We start from the raw sequence: 23,946 nt of genomic DNA, 5'->3' as shown, positions 1-23,946 counted from the left end.
CTGTGACTTCATTCAGGGAGCTGATGGGACTGGAAGAAGAGCAGAAGTGACTGGTTTCCAGGCAGGTCAGTGCCTGGGGCGAGAAGAATCATCACAACTCTGGCTTCAAATGGTTGTGCTGTGGAAGTGCTCCCATGCTTTCTAGTACGCTTCTCATATTATCCTTCTTTGCCCTAAGCAGTGTGGACTCTAGAGTCGCTTTGGGCTCTGAACTGACCTTGGGGTCATAACTTAACAAACTGGTAGTGCCTCTTCCAGACATCCTGAATTTCAGAAGGAAAGTAGCTGTCTGTTCAGACACTAGTGCTGGCAAATTGCTTCTTGAATAACTTAACATTCCCAGTGTCATGGAAGATGCACACTTTTTACTGAATATGTGATAAAATTCTTATAATCAACATACATTCACAAGGAAAGTGCTCATAAAAAGAAAGCTCCTGTGCTAGATAGTCCCACAAAAGAGTTTGTCATATTTTGTTTCCAGTTAATGGATGCCTACTGCAGTCACACCGCTTAGTGACAGGAGAACTGAATTCATTTGAGCCAATAAAGTCATTCTAATTTGCATTTTCATAGCCCACTCTTCAGTACTCCAAGTGTGACTTTCACTTTTAGGACAGAGCTATGCAGTAAATGGATATGTAGGCCCTTTTAAAAGAATATTTGTCATCCTTGAAGAATCTTAGTGCCAAATCTTAATAGCATTTCTTACAAAAATGACTGGAATTCACTATCAGATTTAGAGGTAGAGCTGTAGAGATTGTAAATACTCTTTTTCTGAACCTCTTTCCTGATAAAAAAGAAGAGACATTAAAGCCTAAAATAGTGAAAACTTTCCCTCCAAAATGAAAATATTGAATAAAAAATTCCCCAAATTATAGTGCTCTGGAAATGAAATTAATGCAAAAGAACTGTGTGTTTTATTTAATTTTAGTCACTTTCAGAGATAAATAATTCAACATACCTTTATGCAATGTTAAAATACCCTTGTTAATTATGCCAATCAGAGGATAATTTATTCAGGCTTTTGAGGTTTTTTTCTGTTCCAATTGATGTTAAAAAAAAATACAGAAGACAAGGAGAACTTCGTGTCCAGTCTGTATGTGATTTGATGACAAAATTGGCTTAGGATTCGCTGACACTCTAATTGGAGTCTGCATAATGCAGAAGCAGAACCTTACTTAAAGCAGTGCTGTCTTTATTCTGCTTAAGTATCCCTCTGTTAATTTCATTTAAATAACTCATTTAAATCTTGAGGAAAAACCTAAAATCAATGAATAGTTCTTACTGGCTTCAGTGAAGGCAAGATTTCATCACCTCTCTGCAAATTGTTGTAACTGTGTACTGCTTATTACTTGTTTTTCTTCTCTGATGGCTTCCTCCCTATCCATTTTTTGTGGATCTAGTGTTGCAGCACCTGAAGATAGAAAGGGTTTTAAGATTCAAAGATCTTGATCTGCATGATAAAAATATTTTGTCATGTGCAATTTAATTCAGTGTTGGCAGTTCTCATTATTCTGATTACTTTTTTTCCTCTCGGTTCTCAGCTTTTAGGATCACCGTATTTTATATGAAAATCTGAAGTTTTCATATGCAAAAAGCAAATTTCTAGTTCTCATGTTTCCAGAAGCTTGGAAGCATAAATTTTCAGTACTGACTTCCAAGTAAATGAGTCAAATAAGAAAGAAACCCCCAAACCATACTTCCAAGCCCCACGCCCCACCCCCATCTCCAAACAAACAAAAAAACCCAACCAAACCCCTCGTTTCTCAGTGACTCATAATTTTTGAACTTTTGAGATTATTACTAAAAATGAGTGTGATTTATGTTTTAGCTCTTCTTTGGGGGGGGGGGTTATGTTGGTTTGTTTGTGTTTCAAATTACTCTCCTGAAGTCATAGGAAGAATGTAGTCCTACAGAACATTGCCCTCAAATGAGATTTGTTAGCATTTATTGTGTGCAAAATTCATGTCTGGGCAGATGGTTTTCACAGGTGTCTGCACCATTTTCATCTCTAATTAAATAAAGCCTTGCACAAGGATGACTTTCACACCATAAGAATGTGTGTGAAATGCAATTAATATTCTGAAGCTTGCATTTTTGTGATAGTTGATCTCATACAGGTAGGGCTAATGAAGATATGAGAGTGTTTACAGTAAAAGGTGAGAAAACTCATTTCCAGAGTGAGGATGTGGCCAATCAAACCTGAATGGAGTTGCTTCATGTGCTGAAATTGGGTGAGTTAAAAAGGATGTAAAGATTTTGAAATTCTTTGGAAGCTCATTTCAGAGACTAACTTTCAGTCACCAGCAGAGATGGTAGAAGAACTCTGGTTTTTGAGATGTGGTAATACCCAAAGGTACTTTAACATCAGGGGCTTTATTAATTTCCTTGGCAGTACGATATAAAATTGCCATCCTCTTTTGCTTTCCAATCCGTGTTCTATGTGAGTAGCTCTCAGTACAAATGTTGGGGTTGGTCAAGGTCACCAGCATGTGTGCGCTGTTTTATTAACAACAACAAAAAAAAGGTGTTTCATAGGCTCGATACCTCATCAGTAGTTCCAGCCCAGTGACCAAACTAGCACAGGACTTATCTGAGCTAGTGACATTTCCTTATAGTGACTGGGAATAAATTCAGAAAGACAAATTGTCAGGATATTAAAAATGGTCTTCACTCTATGCATTTCTGAAAAACAGTAGGTTATGAAAAAGTTTGATTCTGCTTGTCAGTGAACACAGGATCTGTAGGTCTGAGTAGTCACGACTCCCTGGCTTGCTTTTCAGACTTCTATCCCTTTAGATTTTCATGAGCAAACGATGTTTGCTGCATAATTGTCATAGTCTTTCAAGAACGTGGCTCTTTTCTTAGTAGTGGCTGAAAGATCCTTTTGTACTAATTGCCCAGTACTGACTTGACTAGATGTGTGAACAATATTTATATATTCTGAATTCTACATATGTGACAATTAAACTTTATTTTCAGTGTATTTACCTGAAGTCTCTCTTTAAACAGCTATCAGCCCATAAGCCCTTTTATTATATCTAAAAATATGATATCTACCTGGTGCTTAAATTCAGAGTGTATTCTGCTTTGAACAATATTCTCTTTGCCTTCAATATATATCTGCTTGGCTTACTTTTTCAAGGTGTGTTTAAAGACTTTTTTCCCCCAAAGTGAAGAACCTCAACAAAAATTATTTTAATGAGATAGACATTTAGTTCAACAAAAGAAGTTTCTTCATGAGAAAAATAAATTAAAAGAATAATTGTACTTTTAGAAGACAATTAATTAAAAACTCTTGGTGTGGTGACAAATTTAACATCTTGTCTGACATGTTGAGAAGAAGAAAGTGCCTGGAATTGCACAAGTAGAATAAAATGTTCCATTTCACAGCAAGGCCAAGCCTGAGTCTTGTAATTATTTCAAAGGGAGTAAAGGTCATTTTCTATTTGCTACATCTGTATTATGTGAGGCTTCTGTACCAGGCTTAGAGAAGTTAACTCGTGACCTATTTAGATTGCCCAGATTTCAAAGTCAACTTACACTGTTGCAAATCTGATAAAGTAGACATATTCCCTTCTCTAAGTACTGACATAGATGATGTTCAAAGCAGGCTTTTTATTTATAGCTCTAAGACAAGAGTTTCAACTTTAAGATGCCAGCAGCTGGGATAGCAGAACATGATTTACCTCTTACTTGCTGTGTTAATCCTTTAGGGGAAAGACTTGTTTGTAGTTAAATTTTCAGCATATATTGCTTGGGCTATTTTTCAGGTGTAGACTTGTTATATAACCTTGCTTCAGTTGTTGCTTGCATGTTGGGATCAGAAGAATTTTCCTTCTGCTGTGATTGCATTTTTATGCATATTAATTCAGTAACATCATGAGTCAGAAAAACAGGTACTTTAAAAATGCACCTGTGCACACTGAAACTGTGTGCAGAAAATGCATGTGTGTCTTTCTGTGCATGTGACCATTTAAATGCATGTAAGGCTCCCTTTATAATCAGTAATCAAGTTTTATGCACAATTTTGAGGGCAGGCTCTGAATGTGTCGGTTCATGTTTGCAGATGTCTCATACTGGAAGACTGAAGGTAACGTGTCCAATTCTCAACCTCTGGAGTCCAGAATCTCCAATAAAATCAATATATCAATAATCGAATGAGGGATTAGGCACTGTGTTTTTAAACTTTTGTAAGAAAGGCAGCAGTTATGTCAATATATAGAAGTGAAGAGTAGTCAAGTGTATTGCGCCTTGCTTGGCGTATTACTTGAAGCCTTTCTCTCTTGGTTAACCCTTCAAAAGGACAAACATAGAGCAGGTTGGGATGGAAGGCAAAGGTGTCCACCTGCTGCATTTGACTACCACCACCTTAACTGTCATGAAATACTCTGACTGTTTCTCACAGCCTGCTGGCACTTCTAGCCAAGCTTTTATAGCGAATGTCAGTGACATGAAACAAATGATCCAGCAGTTGGCTTCAATAAGAACTAGTGCAGACCAGGTGCGATATTGCTGCCTTTGGTTTTTATAAATGGGATCACATAAAACTTATAGTGAGTGTGAAGTGCATGAAGGAAGAGAGCAGATAATGTATTGCACTGATTTAGCAAATGGCCTGTAAGTGGTGGTTAAGAGGGAAACATGCGGATGTTAAAATTTTGCAGGACATCTCTCTAGGATCAGGATTGGCATACCTAGGTGATAATGTGGTGGAGGTAGAACTGAGAGATGTGAGATCCTGCTGTTGGGTTGGGAGAAGTGAGAGTGCAGTTTGTTACCTGAGCTGGTGAAGGAGAAAGGAGCCCTCGGTGTTCACCTGTGTGGTATAGGGCAGAAATTGTCCTCACTTTACAGCTGAAGAGATTTATTTGTAAAATTGTAATCATGTGTTGAGGATGCCTTGAGTAAATAGACCCATTTTTGCAGGACCACTTGAATTTTAGAGCATTGGTCATTCAGAACCACTGTGTTTGACCATCTTCTTCTTGGTCACTATGTGTGCCCTCTCTTTGACATTTTTTTTCCTTTGGCTGTCCAACAAACAGCAGATTGGCCATAGTAACTTTGAGATAAGAGTACTCTGTATACCAGCTGAAAACCAGGTTTTGAAAAACACCTTTGGAGGTTCTGAAGCAGAAGATACTTTTGAAAATGTGGTTACATGTATATAGGTTGAAAAATACAGATTTGGCTTTTCCTACTCTTGAACTTGCCTCCTTTTGTCTCACTTTAACTGTTCTTTAAGCTTTTAAACTTTTTAGACATTTTTTTTTTTCTTGCTGCCTCTTTCTTGGACATTCTTACCCCCATGCTCTCATTTAAAATCTGCCAAGAAAAATAGCCTTTCGGGCTGTTGTCTCTATTCAGGGATAGAACACAAACATTCAGAGACTGAGATTAGCATTGTACCTATTTCAAGTCAATTTTATTTTGCTTTTAAGCTTCCTCCTTTGCTAAGGTATTCCCGTGGTGACAGGGAACGTTGGTGACGTAAACTGTATTCAACTTTAACCTTCAGATCCACCTCCACTATGATGCACACATTTCATTTTCAGTCTTCCCTTGGTGTAAATAAGCTTTTGGTTACAGGGAAAATGGACAAACTGTGGCTTGGGGGGGCAGGGGGGAAGGCAACAGTTTACATTTGTTAGCAAAGAAGTTCTTTTATAAAGGAAATATCTGTGATGTGAAACTTCACCCTTGAATAAAGAATTCCTTCTGTAACTTGGTGATCAACTTTGTGAAACTAGGTTTGCAGACCCTAATTTATCAATTATTTAAATCACCTTAAAAGTGCTTAATTTAAGCATGTATTTAAGCCTAGCTGTATTCACCTGTGATTTTTAGGAGCAACATTACATCCTATGTTTTCATGAAGACCAATAATATCCTTTATTGATAATCTGAACTGAACTTAACCCTGACAGCTACTATTTTGTAACTTCTATGCTAGCCCACATACATAAAAGCAAAAACCTTACATAAAAAAATTATTTAGCAAGATTTGAAGGAGAAGCGTGATGTGATGGATATTTTTGTTTTATGAGCATGGATCCCAATGTTTTGTTTTATGAGCGCTGACCCTAAACCCAGTATCATTCCCAGAAGCCAACATGATGGATGAATGAGTGGATGTTAAAAGTCCATTTCCCTTTTTTCCTCAGGTTCTGCTGCTCGCATGTGCAGAAGATTTAGAATGTGTCCCTGGATTCCAGCAAAAGGTTTTTTATATTGAACAGCCATTTGAATTCACAGAGGACCAGCCAGTTCTGAAACGTATGTTATTTTCATATATTACTATGGTGCAAAAATCAGAATTGCTTACGTATTCATACCACTCCTGCCATTTATCAGAAAGCTTTTTTTTTTGTACATAGGATTTGAAATATTGCCATGATTCTGTCTGGGTTCCCCTGTATTAATCCTGTATCTCTAGAGGCTTTACTCTGTTCCATGTATTAGAGATGGCAAAATACTATATATAATCATTTAGCACAAAATGAATATTGTGAAAACTTAGAATCATCCACTTTTTTTAAGAGGAAAATTTACTCTGCGTTTTTTTATGGTCTTTCCTATAATCTTGGAAATCAGGGCTTGCCTATCAACATTTCACTATTAATTCATCTCTGCAACTCAGATTTAGAAGTTTATATCTTAGAAGTTCATTCAGAGCAGGTGCAAGTCCAAGTCTTCACATGAAATTCAGAGGAGGCTGGAAGAAGCTTGTGATCATCAGTGGTAGCAAATTGTTACAATTGTGTGTTGTACAACTGGGATATTCAGTAATATTTCCAATGACCAGGTGTCACATTATAAAATCCAATCTGGTACTGCATATTCAAAGTATTAAGCTGAAGGAGATTTAACTGTAAAAAAAATGTCCTGGTGTTAGTTCATTCAAATACTTTAGTGAGCAAGTCTTATAACTTGTTTGCTCAGTTCTGTGGCTTTGGGACTTCAAGACTGTCAAACTAAGGTAGTACCTTACCCAATGGTCAATGATTTTGAAGGCTTAAAGAAGATATTAAGTGCTGCCATTTTCATAACTTCCAAACACACCAGCAATTTACACGTGATACGTATTACTAGTTTCTTTGTCATGCTTTGTTGCTTGCTGTTGAACCAGGGTTCTCCTAGGTACGCAGCATGAGACAGTAGTGCTTGGCATCTATGTATGATATCTAGATCCTACAATGTGATATATAGTGACAGTTTGGTGAAACCAAGAAATGCAAAGCAATATTACTCATTAAATGCACCCATTTCTGTTCTCAGTTCTCTCCAGATATTACTACTACATGTGATATATTTTTCACTGTTATGCATGTTTGGATGAAGGTATAATCTGTGCACCCTTGTTTTAAAATAGCACTAACTTTTCAAAATGAAATGTCAGAATTAGTTGCCAGAATCTATTGAAATGACTCTCTTAAACTGAAGTCATTCAGGGTGCTAAAATAAACCCATAGGATAACATTTTTAGTCTAAGTGTTTTGATAAGTTACTTAGTCCGAGTTGTATTTTCAGAAGAAACTTAGATCATAAGTAGTAGTGCTATTCCGATTTCTTTAGGCAATTTAGTTTTCCTTGAAATTCTTACTTTAAAGTTGACGAACACATCATTCCTAGGTGGTTAAAAGTAGAAATTCTTAGGATATAGGAAGTATAATAGATTTAATAAGCATACAAAGTTGAAGATCTATGTAAAGAAAAGCAATATTAACAAGTTAGTGTTAAGTTGAATAAAAATAACCTTTTTTGTATTCTTTGGCTGCTTTGCAACTTTGAGACTGTAGTGTGTCTGGCCAGATCTCCTGCTGATTTGTGCTTGTTCTCCCAAATACCTAAAGGATGAGTTGGTTAAGCCAAAGTTGACAGGACTGCTCTGTGGTGACCCAGCAAATTGCACTGGTATGAAACTAGCACAATAATTAAGACAACATCATTAGTATGAGGAGGAGGGAAGAGCAGCAGGAGATTTAGAAATGCCTGGAAACAATCTTCGGAATTAAATTATTTTAATAAGCAGACACTAAATTGGCCTAATATGTAATGTTCGACAAAGGCAGACTGTCGATGCATGATTCTAGTTAATTCAATCACTCATAAATGGTATGTCCTTCATGCAGCAGCTTTAAACCTCTGCACAGTTTCTTCATTTTAGCTGTCAACAGAATTGATATTTTTAATTGTCTGTTTGAATACACTTTGCATGCTCTTGCATCTTTTTATACCCATTACCCAAGAGTGGTGTAATTTAGCAGTTGCATTGCAACGTGAGGCTTACTAGGGCTATGTAAATTAATAGACCGAATATGCAAAGCAGGCCTATAGCAGTGATTGTTTTTGTAGTCCTCGATAAGCCAAGGAGCTCCTTAATTCTCAAGTGCAATAAAACAGTCTTTTTCTTTTTTTATTTTTCAATTTAAACAAGGACCTACTGTACATTTCATTGCTAGTATCTCCCTTGTAATTAAATATAGGTTATGGCTGGTTCTTATGTATTTATTGCTTCTACATATGGCAATGTTAATTATATTTTACATTTACTGAGAGGAAGAAGGAGGAGCAGCCTAAACTGAGGGTACAGAATTTTATCTTGCTTCTGATTTGTACCAATTCTTATAAGTTGGCCATAACAATTACATGAGTCCAGTTGTGTATGCATACCTTCCTTCCTGCTAGTTTCACTGGAATTCTGTTGCTATTTCTTAGCTTTTATCTCATTGTGCTTAGGCTGAACTCCTTTTCTTATTTACTATTGCATCTCACTAAACAGCAACCTCCAGATGTGGATGATTTTATTTTCCTAATTTTGTAATTGATTTTTCCTAATTTTGACTTTCTTTTCTTCTCATCGGACCCTTTTATCTCCTTCTGTTTTCTGTGACCACAAACAAAATCAGGCATTGCTCTCCTACTTTTTGTCTGCCCAGTTCTTTTCTCTGAGTGCAGTTTTCTTAAACCAGATGTTTCCTTGAGGGAGTAGGAGAGGATTCATAGAGTCACTTTCTGGAATTACTAGAGGGTCTGTCCACATAATTGTTTTAACAAGCAATTGTGTTACTGGATTCTTCTTTATAGCTTTTTTTAGTTTAGACCTAGGACTATCTTCTGCAATCAAATAGAGAAGATCATAAAGATTGCTACATTCTTGGTAAAGTGATAATTGACAGTGTTTAATTACAGGTTTTACACCTTTCTGGAACATTTGTGGCCATGAAATGCTTCCCCGTCAGAAAGCTTGTCTTTGGCAATGCTGACAGGTCACTGGTAGTGACAATGTTCCAACACGCTAAGCTGATAGAAAGTTCCTAATCAGACTCATCAAATGTGGAAATGTAATTGTGTTACATTAATCATGTTTAGACTTAACATACATGAGTCTTGGCTTTTGGGGGTATTTTTAATTGTCAATGAATCAAATAGTGCACTTGAAAAATTGAGGCAATTAACATAAAGGCGTTAGGTGATGCGTTGTGCATACTAAACTGGGGAATGCATTGCCAGTGATTTAAATGTCAAAACAAAGGAAGTTTTGGCCCTTACTTGAAAAGCATTAATTTGGATGTTAATTAATGGCTGACCTCTTCTGTCTCTTACGTGATCGATTACATGTTTCAGAGCTTGGGCTGCTTCAAGATCAGGGCTTTGTCTGTCCACATTTGGGTACTTTTTTTTTATTCTGTGGATTTTAACAAAGACTACTCTGTTCAACCATATTGAAAATCTTTGTTTACTCATGTGATGGGAAATATATTAGTCTGCTTATCATTAATGCTTAAAGGCAGTTCTTCTGTTGTTAGCAAAGCCGTAGCTTCCAACAAGATTTCCTTTGTTCAAACTGAATAAAGCCTGTGGAAAGATCAGAGAACACTATTCCTACTACTACAGTATCATGTGTGTACATGGATCACAGTGCCAATCATGCTCACATCAAAACATTTCCTATTGATTATGAAATGATGCCATGTGAGATTTGTGATTTATCACATCCATTCTTCCCGCTGATTACTATGCCATTTGACTGTACAGATGGCCTCTTTCTGTGACTTCTTCATGCTATCAACATTACTGCTCCTACTCTCTTCATTATTCTGATCCATACAGTGTGTGTTATCAGACAAACTTGATTCATCTCCCCCTGCTTCACTTTTTCTGCAGCTTGCATAGAGCCAACATGGCAGCCTAATTCAAACCACTATAATATGCCAAACCTTCTACAGAGTTTATAACATGAGGTTTATATGCTAGTGTTGACTTTTCGTGCTGAATATTGCAGATTTTAGGTAATTGGAACTACAGGTGGTAGTTGTAGCTTGCAAAGTGAGTTAAGATTTTTGGCTTAGTAATTTCTTGCAGGGATAACTGTCTAGACTTTTGAGTAATAGCTAGATAACTATGGATTTTTTTTTCCGCCTATTCAGTATACATATATGTAGCGCATCTTGTTGAAACTTAGTTGTGGCTTTTCAAAATAAAAAGTCTTTAATGCATTTTGAATTCTACAAACTTCTTAAAACTACTTTTATTTCACATAAATCACTCGCTATGTTAAGAAATGTACTCCTTTAGAAAATGTTGAAAAATTACTTGGTTCCTGTATTTGGCATGTGGTAGCAGGTTCTACAGTAATGCATCTCAACTTTTCTACCCAGATAGCAGAATGCTTTTTATTCTCTAAAATATATCTTAATGTGCATGTACCCACGTATAGAACTTGTACACCAGAGCTTCATTTCTGACGCTTGGATACATGATTAAGACCGGGTATCTGAGACTCTGTTATGCCATGTGAACAGAAATATTGGTCAGGATTTGATGCCAGATGTTAGGGACATCTCTTAATCACACTATTCCTATTTAAATGGCTGTAGGAAGCCAAACTCATGTTACTAAAATTCCAGGAAATATCTGGGGGTGTGCAAAATGGTTGCAACATTGTGGAAGTAATTTTTAAAGTGGGGAACTTTACAATGGTTTCATGGAGGCAGAGCAAGGAGGAGCTTCAAAGAGAAGATCCTTTTGCACTTACATATGTAAGGTACTGCTTTTCAATTGAAGCTTGATGCCTAACTCTTACACAAAGGAAGAAAGTTGTATGTGTATGTATTGCAATTAAGCAATATAGAACATCTCAGATGTGTCTCTGAATAGGTGTATGCAGTTTGATGTTGTAACATAACAGAATATCATATCATATATATCATCTGTTAAATTGCTTTCACACATGATTAAAGCAAAACAAAATGAAAAAATGGTTGAGTGCCAGGTGGTCAGAGAGTTGCCTTCCAAACAGTGTTGTGTCAGCTTATTAACAGCACCTGAGGGGAAATGATTTTAACATAGACTTTGATTTGTTTTTTTTTTTTCTTAAATGCATATACATTTAATGAAACTAGTTTTTTGAAAAGGTAGGACATTAGGCTAAACAATTAGTCTCTGAAAAACATCTTCAGGGCTAAGTCAAAATCTCTGAGGGAGGTAATCAGCTCTTGTAGAGTAATGGAGGGAAAGCTATATGTGTTGGTGAAACCCTCTCTTGACATTATAATTCTAAGGTAGAGGAAATGAAGATCTAAACTCAGAAAGTATCTTGTCTGTTGAGAAAAGCCATGCAACTCTGGTTTAAAAAAAAATAAAAATTGGGTGAGGATCTTTGCAGTGACAGTGAATGCTCTGTTAATGGGTTGGTCTGGATTTAGGAAGATAAAAGGAGCAGATTACTTGGTTTGAGATTTGATTTGTTTCTGGAGACTTTCCAAGAGCCATAATGTTTTGTAGAGAATACTTTTTTGAAATTCTTATAGGCTTTGGTTGGCTGAAGCATGCCAGCTGTTCTTCTGATAGTCTAAATCAATGACCAACTGCTCAGTATTAGCAGGATAGGTCTCTTGCTCAGTACAGTGCAAACCTTGTATTAATAATGTCCCCAGGTGCTTCAATGGAAGACTTCTCTGCTCGTTTCCAGTTGGCAATTCTAAAACAAAAAATCAGATTAACTAAGCTATTCTTCCCTAGCTGTTTAACAATGCAGGCCAAGAGGCAGCCCCATTCTCTGCAGGTGTATAAACATGTTGGAGGGCCAAAATCTGTCTTTTAGGAAAATGTAGGTAGCTTAGCTTTGGACAAACTCAGCAAGTAAATAGTCTGATGCTAATTGCTTATGGTTGACAAAATTTAACAGGGTTATTTTCCTGAGGAAATGAGGGGTAGGGGCATATGATTTCTGGTTATAGTTTATAGAGCTGGGGTCATGCTGAAGAGGCTACAGCATCAGCCCAGCTTTGTCAGGAGGAAGCTGCAGTTCATTTCTGACAAACAGATGCAAGACAAATTACTACATGCTGAGATGTTAATGCATTTCTGTAGTACATAGCTTTCTATTTTCACAGACCGCATTTCTGACAGAACTTTTAATTCAAGAATCTTAGGAAAGCACCATTCAAAAGAATCATGGCTAGCCAACCTTTGAAATGTAATGGAAAAGTGCAGTGTGGACGTTTAGCAAGAATTAATGGGAGTATGTGAGGTTAAATCTTCCTTTAAACATAGAATCTCATTTAAATTAATGATATCTTTAAAGCATGCAAGTATTCTTGAAAATAATTGTAGGTGTAGTTCACAATTAATTCTTAGCTTTTAGGATTTCTCTCTGCTAATCCAAATCAAATTATAATTTTTCTAATGTTGTTATGCTCATGCTTCAACTTGCAGGTTTTTTTTCTACTTTGCTTTTTTTTAAGCAGTCTTTCCTGGACAGAGCAATCTGTATGCATAAGCTATTGTCTGCTTTAATGGACACATCTCCTTTTTACATAGCTTTCTTGTGGCATGTGATCTCTCAGTCTCACTTTGAGAATAAGTAACACTAGCAGTGAACTCATGAAGTCTTTCAGAAATTTATTAGACTGAGTGCTTTTTTTTTCTAGCTGGAGGCTAGTGTTCCTGATTTTTGTCTTATGTCTCTGTTCAGCTTATCCACCCAAACTCTCCTCTAGAGAAGGGAAAGTAAAAGTAACTTTTTATGGATTGATTCTGAAAACCCTGGTCATTTTGGGATGACTTTGTGCATATTTTTATGCCTTGTACCCACTGCTGCTTCTTGGTCAGACAAGTGAAGCTGTAGATAGTGGAGTAAGTGTATGTTGTGTTCTGTGACATGAATGCTAATGAAAAAGTTTGTGTTGTAGTTTTTTGTTGTGCGGGGTTTTTTTTTGTGTGTGTGGGTTTGTTTTTTTTTTTATCCCTGAAAAAATATCAACCCTGGTGAGTGGTAGGATTTGCTGAAATAAGAAATTGGGTAAAGAAAGCCTGCCTGAAAGGGGTTATCTTTAACAAAAATTTGAAATACCTTTACCAAAGACTTCTTTTCAAACAAGGTGAAAGTAAAATTGGAAGCCCTGGGAAGGCCTAAAAGATGATTCCTATAGTGATCTGGGATGTTGCTTTTCAGACAGGAGCTCTACTTTCAATACTAGCTTTGACTTGTGTTCTTTCTTTTAAAAAATAAATAAATTAAAAAAAAATCAGTGCAACCTTCTCTGTCTTGGCTGTGGAGAAAACTGAAGCAGAACTGAGGGGCCTTTAAAGAAGGCAACAAAATAGAGACAGTCCTGGAGCAGTTTACAGGTAGCCGATAGCAGAAGAGAAATTCAATGCTGAAATTGTAGCCAGCTTTGGCGTATCTATGATACCTTTGAAACACTTGCTAGCAAGTGCTAGAACTTAAATGCAGGTTAGACTGAAATAAACGATAATTTAATTTATGCACGGGACCATTCTGCAGTCAAGGATTCAGGTTTCTTTTACCGGAGGGTAAATTGCCAAAATCTCTTGTTCCCTTATCAACAGTGTTGTGAACACTTTGGCTAGACCTAGGTTTATGTATAAACTGAGTTATCCTGTCTTGCAATTTCTGCCAAAATACTGTAAAGCAGGTTGTAGAAAATGGGTGCATTTTAAAATTTTATTTATATTATACTCTGACTAGAATAAACTTACATTCTTTACTAACCATACTGATAAGAAACGTTGTTTGTGTAAATGCATTCAGGCACGTGGGTTTTACCTTATTTCGTGTGGCAGTGAAATAGTGGCAACAGAAAATGTGCTCTGGTTTGCTAGAAAACCAAATTGCCTGGTTACAAGTAGGATTCCTGCAGACTTTATTTAGCTGGAATTTTAATTACAGTGCCAGCTCTCAACTCCTACAATAAAACAGTAGGGCGACCACTATAATTTGACCTTTATAAAACATTAACACCAACCTATACAAAAATATAACTTCAACTTTGAAGAATAAATACAGCGTGAGGCAGAATTCAAGGAATTATGAAAGTAAAGTGTGCATGTAATACTTTTACTTTTGGAAAAAACATAAGAAATGCACTAGTGTGGACATCAAAGTGAAGCTGATGTGTTTGGTTCCCTGTATCCATCTTCTGGTCCTCATACAAAAATGCTGCATAGCTGGCAGAAGAATCTTTTTGTGGTTTTATCATGCCTCAGGGAAAGCAGTCTTCCTGCGAGGCTTAGAATAAAGGATACCACACAAACCACGAGGGAAATGTTGATGTATAAAAAAACAGAGCCTGTTTCTTTCCCCAGAAGAGTCAAATCGGGAAACTTCAGGTGCTTGCTTGTTCCCTGTGAATCTCTTCTTGTTACTCTTCTGTCTCTTCTCTCTTGCTGTATTCCCTGGAGGGGGAAGTATTCATGACAGTCAGCTGTTGTGAATTGCACCCTGGGCCAAGTGCTCCTTTTTTTCTGCTGAGTGTCACAAAAGAATGAGGTGGGGCTGAAAAGGAGGAATGGAGAAAGACAGTCTATGCCAGAGTTGCGTGGGAATGTCAATGCAACAGCACTATTGGAACATGAAATGGGTAACAGTACTGGCTCCCAGCTGTATACAGTGCCATAAATGGTCACAAATATGAATGCATTTTGGGTTAATTCTGGCTAAAATAGTCCCTAAGTTGTGGTGTGGCAGCTCACGCTATTTTGTAGTTCGGTCATCATGGAAAGGTGATTAAGAGTGTGCTCCATGTCTTCCATTGTCCTTAATATCAGTCAAAGCATATCTTAATCAGTTTTACCCTTTTTTTTTTTGTGAAACTGAATTGAAGCTGTAAACATAAGGATCCTTTAAACAAATTGGGTTTTATGCCCCATAATAAAAATCAAATTTGAAAATGTTTGAATGCCAAGGTTATAAGTTGCTATTAAGGGACCTAAAATGTTTTTGTTTTCATTGCCTATGTCACCTTTAGTTTGCTGGACAGGTGAAGCATTAACTGCCTAAGTCTATTGTTCTTTAATTGTACTCCTGATGTTATGTTTCATGACACGTTATATTATGGATAGCTGCTGTTAGTAAGATGCACCTATTTCTGTGATGGATAATGCTATATGCCAGATATACTGGAGAAGAGAAATAAAGAGTAAGAGTGTCTATCAGTTTCTGGGAATGGAACATTTCAGGACTCAAACTTTCAGCATCTTAATGGTTCACAGGCCCATTTAAGGTTAAAAGTTGTCTTGAAGAACTGTTACACATGGAGGGCTATGTTTGTATTGCTGTGGGGAACAGCACAATTCTAATAATTGTTCTGCTTGCATTCAAGGAGAGGCTTCTTCTGCTGTCTTGATGCTTGAGGAGGGAGGGGATTAAATATTTACAGCAGAATGGCTCCTCTCTTTCAGTGTGCAATGCTCAGCCACATCCCTGTTGACCAAGAAGTTTCCTTAGACCTGAAGGCCAGGCAAGCCTGACAGAAGCATAAGGGAGTTTAATTCTTCTGTACGGGTTTGTGTTCAAACGTGATCCTGGATGCAAACAAATGATGCAGGGTGTAGGAAGGCAGCTATTAAGTATTGTGGTCAGGGAGCTTCCCAGGGATTCACTGTGGCTGAAAGAAAGGTCATGAACTCAGTTGCCTAAGAATCTGTGCTTGGTTGTCTAGTTACTATTGCTTTGGGGGTTTTTTGGATGTTTTTCTTTGTTTTTAATCTTGGCTGTTCTAGGTAATAGTGATATTCAGCCTGGCTTGTATTTGTGGAGAAACAACTCAAGTGTGACATAGAAGAAAATAGGAAATAGTGATATTACAATATTTTTCTAGAGAAATGAAAGCAGTATTGTGGGAGTTATACAGTGTAATTTGCAACCAAAGAGCTCATTTCATTTAAATTTTTAAAAGTTAGGTTTGTGACATAGGAAATAGTCTAAAATTATCTTTAATAATGGAGCTGATCAGTTCACTCTTCTGATTAATAAGAAAATGCAATGCTCTAAGTGTTCTGTAAGATCTGACATTTCTCAGAAGAAACACCATATCTTACACAGGTAGGCAGAAGCTTTTTGGTGTAATAGAATAGCAGCTGCTGTCAACTGTAAATCAAAATAAGAAACTTTATTAAAAATGATATTACTTCTGGCACTTTTATTCTTTGAGACGCTGTCTTTAATAGCTTCTCCAATAAAGTTAGAAGAAGCTGAAATATAGAAGCTTTAACACTTACATAATAAATCTATTAATCTTAATGCTTCTGGAAATATTAGGCATTGACTACTTACTACTGTTTTTATAAGTCAGCATCATTTCCCAGAATTGTATGATACTAACTACAGTTAGTGCTGATAATTAATTGAAATGAAATTACTTGTACGATGAATGAGTGCTGGACACGTTTGACTTAACTCTTTCTGGCACCATAGCTATGCTTTTGATCCTGATTTAGCATGGTATTTAAGCAACACCTTAATTTAAGTTCCCTCCATACTCTATATAGAAATTTGACTTCAGTGTACCATAGGCCTAAATTCTATTAGCTTCAGCACAGGTTTCTGCTTAGGCAAAATATTTGCCCTTTGGGAAAGGCTTGACAGTGGCAGAACCATAAGGTGACTGTTACCTATGCAGCCATGCAAAAGAAAAGTCATACAAGTTTCCTAGCGTGTGTGTTTTCTGTGCTGAAACAGGTGATTTGGCGTGATTGTGCTCAGAACCATAAATACGGCAAGAAGTTCAACTTCCACAGATGAGCGCTGTTTCTGCTGAAGTTTGATTTTCCAGCAGAACTCTGTGCCTAAACTCTCATTCTTCCTACCTGTGAGTGCTACTGGATTTTAGGTAACTGAGCAAACAAATCTAGACTGGTCCTTTTTTATGTTCTCTTAATGATCTCTTAAACATAACATAACACATATCCATATCCCTCTGGATAGGGATGAGCACTGAAAATAGAAGGCTGGTGCCGGACCCCTGCTGCCTGCGGTACGTAGGTGAGAGCCTCAGGAAGAGAAGCTGCTGCTGAGGAACGTTGGGGTAGGGAATAGCCCTTGCTAGAACATCTGGAACTGCCCCCATGAGGACTGACAGATTTAAAAGTTTAATGAAGATAAAAATTTTTGTTAAGGAAGATTAAAGGCCAGGCTTAATGCGACCAGATTGGAAATGGTAGATTACAGGTAAAGGTCATAGAACTGTTTTCTGTCTAGCTTTATTATTTATACTGGTCTCTAATGCCAGGTCTATAATATAGTCTTCCTGCTAGAGCTGGGGGTTTAGAAAACCCAGTAGCAGTCCCTGCTTTTAGTTTGTCCTCTGTGAAAGTATCTGCATGAGTTTAATTAAGTATTGCCAGTTTAGGAATGGTGGGAGAGAGCTAGTTTCACTCAGGATGAAATCTTGAGTGCTTATTTCCATCAAGACAACAGAAATAGATAGTGCCCACAAAGATCAATTAAAGAGCCTATTTAGACCAAAAGGAGGTTAGAAGGTACCCAGAAGGTACACACTGAGCCAGCTGCAGATGGGATCCAACTGGGTAGTTGGGATCCAACTGGGTAGTTGGGATCCAACTGGGTAGTTGGGATCCAACTGGGTAGTTGGGATCCAACTGGGTAGTTGGGATCCAACTGGGTAGTTGGGTAGTGCAATGTAGAAGCAAGAATGGTACTGCCTGCCTTTCTGGGTTGTTTAAAAAAACCAACCAAACAAAACCCCACCACAACAAAACCAACACCAGCCCCCCCCCCCCCCCAACCAAAAATCAACCAAAACCCTACCAAAACAAACACCCACCCCCACACCCCCACCGCCCCCCCCCGCCAACAAAAACTGAATAGAGCCCTCAAAGCAAGATTCAGGCAAATACAACACAGCAGACAGAAAACCTCTGCTTTTCTTCTTCCTGTCATTTCATCTATCTGTGACAGTCTTCAAAGAGTTTTTGTGGTAGTCTGAGATCTTATGGGCCACAGTTTTCTCATCTAGGCTTTCCTGAGGAGCAGAGTTTTACTTGGATCTACGTGCGCCATATACCCAGGAAAGGGAAATCTTTTATCTATGCACGCATGCCCCCACTTTACCCTTCTGTTGCCTCTTCCTTCTGTTGAAAATGTTATACTTTAAAGGGATTAATTATGTGTGGATTAAATGAGTGACTCCATAGCCTGGTAGTTTGCCCATTTCCACATGAGCGAAGGTTGTTGTTTTGGTCCCTGCTCACCTGAGTGCTTATACTTTTTTAATGCTTTAAAAAAAAATTAAATTAAAACCATGAGAAACATTAGTGATTTTAAAATAAGTATTTTTATAGGTATTTTAATAAGTGTTCAGGGAGCTGGAACTGGAACTTGCTTGTGATGTGTGCAGGAGAATATTTTGATATTATGATTTCAAAGTATATAGAAACATTTAAACATCAGTTTCAGCAGGAAGCAGAGGAAAAAGTGCCTTGTTCTGTGGATTTTCAAGCCACATGCTAGAGTATCATTCCTGTGATTTGCTTTTTTTCTTTTTTCCTGCAATGATTAATTGGGTACAACTGAAATGGCTCCAACAAAAGAGGCTGACACAACTTTGCTCTTTAGGAGACTTTTTAGAAAAGTAGGGGGGATAGTACAGGTTCCAGTAGCTTTGAGCAAGCAGAGCAGCTGAACTGGAGCCTTTCAGATCCTGGTGGAATACTGGAGCCACTGGGTACATGAAGAACATCATGGCTCTTCCTCTTCCACCTTATAACTTTGTAATTCTGGAACCTTACTTATCTTTCCTACGTTTGTTAGGAATCCAACCTTTGTGTTTGTCAAGAGAAATGCTTTCTGTTGCATTGAAAAACTTTTTTTTTTCTTTTTCATTTTGGCAAGAAAATTATTTTTCTTTTGAATTTGATTCTGGTGGAACCCTTTCTCTCAACACCTTCTGCTTGGCAGCTGAACCAAAAATAAATTATTTGCAGAGCTCAAATGGTGTCAGTAAATTGATTTCCATAGAACACAAGACTGCATTTCCTCTCTGGAATGCCCTAAAGTGATCATTATTAATGATAAATGACAACAGAAATTTTGCAGAGAAATTAATAACTTAGATGTTGCTATGAAATGAGAAAAGCAACATGGATGCCCTTGAAGGATCCAGAACATCTCTCCCTTTGTGCATCATCTGCTTCTTGTTCATGAATAGATTATAGGAAAGCCATGCTCTGATTTATTTGCCATCTGGCTTACTCTATTAAGAGCAGTGTTATCAAAAGCAAAGGAGATTATGTAGCTGTGTTACCTGGGCCTGCTGTCTTGCATGCCAGCAGGAGACATAAATGGTTGATGTTTCACTTATTTTTTTGGAACAAAGCTTAAGACCTGAACTTGAAGAGATAATGGTTGATTTCCATGAGATCAGTGGATTTAGCAAGCATGTACTTCCTCAGCTAGATTTATTTCAGAGGCTTCAGATGGGAAAACAATGGCAAAATCTTCCCTTGAAACAAGGGAATGAAAAAAGGATGAACAAATTATCTTTAAAGAAGAAATTTTAAATAGCAGTATCTCATTCGCTTCTAATAAATTAACCTGATCTTACCGCTCCTTTTCTGCCATGCTGAAACTAGCAATGGTGTTTGCCAGTTCTTCTACTGTCAAAACTGAAGTCTGCAGAGTCTGATGCTCAGTAAAGAATGCAAATACTGTTCTGTGTACTTCTCTCCCAATTTTGTGCTAAAAAAAAACCCCAAACCAATCTAATTAGAAGGATTACAGGAACTGAAATAAAATGGGGGAAAATATATATTAATCTTTTTCTGCTGAAGAAAGATAGAAATATAATTGATTATTTTGATCTGAAGCTTCCAAAGGTTTGGTAGAAAACTCCTGTAGTCTACTCATGAAATCTTACAGGAATTATAAAAAGTGCTGAACACTGATCTGTGAATGCCATTTGTAGCTGACTTCATGCAGTTCTGTTCTACCTTTAGAAAGCAAAATCAATTTCAGATTAACTTTGACAGGGAGGTGTTGAGGTGTGTGGGTCAGCACTTACTCAGATATTTCTGCCAGCCAGTTGGGAAGACAAAGAATTGTGATGGATATTATCCGTTATCAGTGCTAGCCTGACAGTAAAATTGGCAAACTAAGTTAAACACTTTCTTGCCTTCTCCTGGCATGCTTAATGAAAAACTGAATTTTAAGTTAATGTCAGTGGACAAAATCAAAATTTCTCTTGAGATTTAGGAGCTTCCCTCCCCCCTTACCTCTCTTTTGCAAAATAATGCTGTTATTGCTTTTACTGTGTTAGAGGTTCCATTGTGAAATCTGGAACAGGTTTTTTGTAGCCTGCAACAGTGTTTTTGGTATAAGTCAGTACAGCGTGATTGAAGTAATGAGGGATTTCATTCTTTTTATCCACAATCTCTGAGCTATATTTAATAACCCTTTATAATAATCTTTCTACTATACTGAATTATGTATCGATTCTTTTTTTTACAGTAGCTTCATTGCAGAATTCCAGATGGAAAATAGGTTTTTAGATGTCAACTCGAAATTCTTGACAATTTTGAATATACTATTACATGTAATCCTGTGAAGACCTAATCATACATCGTTTAATTTCAATGAAACAACTCTCATTGACTTTACTGAGAGCCGGCTGAGACTCAGATTGAACTATCGCCATGTTATTGAAAGTATAACAAGCATTTTGATTCAATTTTCAATCTTTTTCATGGTCTTCTATTTTAGCTCTGCTATGCATGCGGTCCTGCTATGTCTAGTAATCTGTAGGGTACTGCAATCCCTGGCTGTAGCTTTCAGGGAGACACTTGTAGAGTTGACTTTAAAAGTAAAAATTACACTTTTTTAATTGTAAATTTTGTTGATGGAGCTGTTGCAGATGCTATGTATTATGGAGGAGGAATCTGGAAGATGGGTTTGTGGCTCTGGTTGCACGGGCTCCTTTGGCTGAAGTTCCAGAGGTTAACAGCTCTGTTGCGTGCAGAGGTCTCTGATCATTGATTTTTAGTGGCTCTGTTACAGAAAGCAAGAGTGGCATTTAAGAGAGACAAAGTACCTTATTAAAGTTAATGCCTTTGATTTGCTTCAAATCATCTGTAATCCATGTGGACCTGTCATAATTTATACCTTGCTTGGTCACAGCAGTAAGTCTAAAACTGTCATGTAATCTGCATCAACTCTTGTGCACAAGAGAAATTACATGTACTGCTTACTAAAGTTGGTGTCGTGGTATTTATCTCTCACTGCTTAGAAGGTTACCCTCAGCTTAATTGGTGTGTCTCATTATTTATATTGCTAGGAAAAAAAAGAAAGGATTAAATACCAGGGGAGAAAGATAACAGAGGTTTTGCTTCATAAGATAAATAAAAATCCATTTCTGTTTGTTTCTAAACATGATAAATGTAGGTAGGTTTTTCAGTCTTCCCCAACGCCCCCGAAGTCTTGAGCCTCCTGAGGATAATCTTAATAGGATAAAGTGGCCTTTGAAAGGTAATTAGCAAGATTCCTATGAACTGGTCCATACATGTGCCATGCTCAAACCTCTCCTGATTAATGCTCCTCTTAATTCTATTTCTTGGCATTTATTTACTCATTTCACATATAATGTATTTAGTTCCTTTAACCCCACTCTGTGATTTGAAAACCTATTGCTGCATTTCAACTTCATGTATAGCTGCATTTCTGCCTGTTGCTTTTGTGAGCAGACAACAGCCTGGATGCAGGCTGGTCACTCGTGCACCTCTGCTGGCCTGGAGCAGGGGTTTTGAGTCCCAACAGTCCAGCGCTATTTTTCACTAATGTGGACTCACTAATGAACTCGATTGTTTCAGTTTTGGGGTAGTTTGGGAAAGGTTTCTTAGGTAGACACAAAAATTTTTTCAGCATAGGGGGAGAGAGTTATATAGCACTCAATACTATGCGTATCTGAAGATACTTTGGAGTGGGATGCCCAGTAATCAAAATGCCAAAATCAGTAGTTGGTATTAGATTTTTCATAAGAATATGATTCAGCAGCCACATACAGACTATATAGCAATGAAAAGTGAGCTTAGATCACAATCGATACCAGTAATTAATATTGTAATGATGGTTATGAAAAATAGGATCAGTGAGGAAGACACTGGGCTTTTTAGGATGAAATTCAGCACCTTGTGTCGGCTCTCCTGATTTTATTCTAGAGGAATCGTGTTTTCTGGGAGGCGTATGACTCCCACTGTAACAAAGCTCAGTGGAAAGCATTTCTTTCTTAATATATGCCTTATGTGCTATATCCATGAAAATTACTTTTTTTTTTTTTAACTCTTTCCTATGAAAGAAATTTCAGCATTTGTCACTCCTTACCCAGTCTCTATCCATGGCCACATTTTGAGAATTCCAGGAAAAGCCAGGTTCCTCTTAAGTGTCTTCCAGAAGATACTAAGATGTATTTAATTAATATTGCTCCTTTAGTTTGCTGTAGCTTCTCTGTTCAGGAAGATTCTACCCCTAGGAGGCTTCTGAACTCGTTTCATGTGCTTGAACACCTTTCATAAGCTGCACTTTTTTTCTTTTATATTTATTTCAGTCTTCAGAAATTAGTACAGCGGGGAAAGAGAGGTCCCTGCCACCCATCTGCTTCCTTGAGCTCAAATGCTCCAAGCACCAGCCCACCTACAGACCAGAAGTAAGCAAACAAACAGATCTGACCAGAAGGTTTCAGCAAACAGCATGTCTCTCTTGTTCTAAAATTAAACGAGATGCAGAACCTAACTCAGAACAGCCTCTTTGGGGGGAATAGAGAGAGGAGGTCCATTATTGAAATTGCATCCTATTTACACCACACAGAAGCATCCTGTAGCTGGTAAATAATTCTAACTGCTAGAAGTAATATGACCTCTGAGGCAGGAAATATCTTCCTACATCTGTTTTCAGTTAGTGAGAATCTTAGTAGATCACTGCTGGAAATAAATAGAGATTAGTACATTTTCGTGGCTTTTGCAGTAGTTTATAAAATGTTGAAAATATTAAAATAATTCAATATATTATTGAAAGATACACACGAATAGAGCATTCAAGGCTTGGGACTTTTGAGTTGGGATGTTTCTCAGGGTTGTTTGGGGGCCCTTTGTCTTGTGCACAGGGTGTTGCTGCAAAGCTGGGAACTCAGTGCTGAAGGGACCTTTACACCCAGATAGCCACTTTGAGCCCATCATACTAAAATTGGCCTGAATAGTTATGGTCAGATCTGAACTCGCTGTCAATATCTGTTGTCCTGCTCTTTTATGGGCTCCCTCAAGATCTTTGCTGTGTTTTCTACTTGGACTTGCTTTTATTTAGCTCGTTTCTCTGTGTATTGATCTTCAGCTGTCAGCTAATTTACAGGCAGCATTCATGCAGCACAGTGTGTACATTGTGAGGGTAGGAGACAGGAATTCACAAAGTCTTGTCCGTGTTGCTCATTAATGCACTACAGCTACATCTATAATAGTAAATTGAACATGCCTGGGACTGCTCAATGGCACTAGGGGCAGTTGGCACTGAACTGCCTGTATCCATACTGTTAAATTCTCTTATTCTCAAAACCCAGGTGGCTGCATGCAAACTGTCTACCGTACGTGATCCTTGACCCATGCATGCTCTCAAACTAGGTCTGAGAATATATG

General features: G+C 37.5%; 1 protein-coding gene across 4 annotated transcripts in view; it reads left to right on the top strand.

Annotated features, from left to right (window-relative positions):
- CDH13 (cadherin 13) overlaps positions 1-23,946 on the top strand; it is a 518,714-nt gene that overhangs the window by 94,021 nt on the left and 400,747 nt on the right. For all 4 annotated transcript variants that reach the window (XM_075039933.1, XM_075039934.1, XM_075039932.1 and 1 more), the window contains exon 2: positions 6,171-6,282. In XM_075039933.1, the coding sequence (XP_074896034.1) occupies positions 6,171-6,282 (112 nt within the window). The remainder of the gene's footprint in view (positions 1-6,170; positions 6,283-23,946) is intronic.

The sequence above is a fragment of the Buteo buteo genome, chromosome 11 (assembly GCF_964188355.1).
Source record: "Buteo buteo chromosome 11, bButBut1.hap1.1, whole genome shotgun sequence".
Lineage (NCBI taxonomy): Eukaryota > Metazoa > Chordata > Aves > Accipitriformes > Accipitridae > Buteo > Buteo buteo.
Note: the sequence above shows the minus strand (reverse complement) of the source record. Positions and strands in the feature narration are given on the sequence as shown.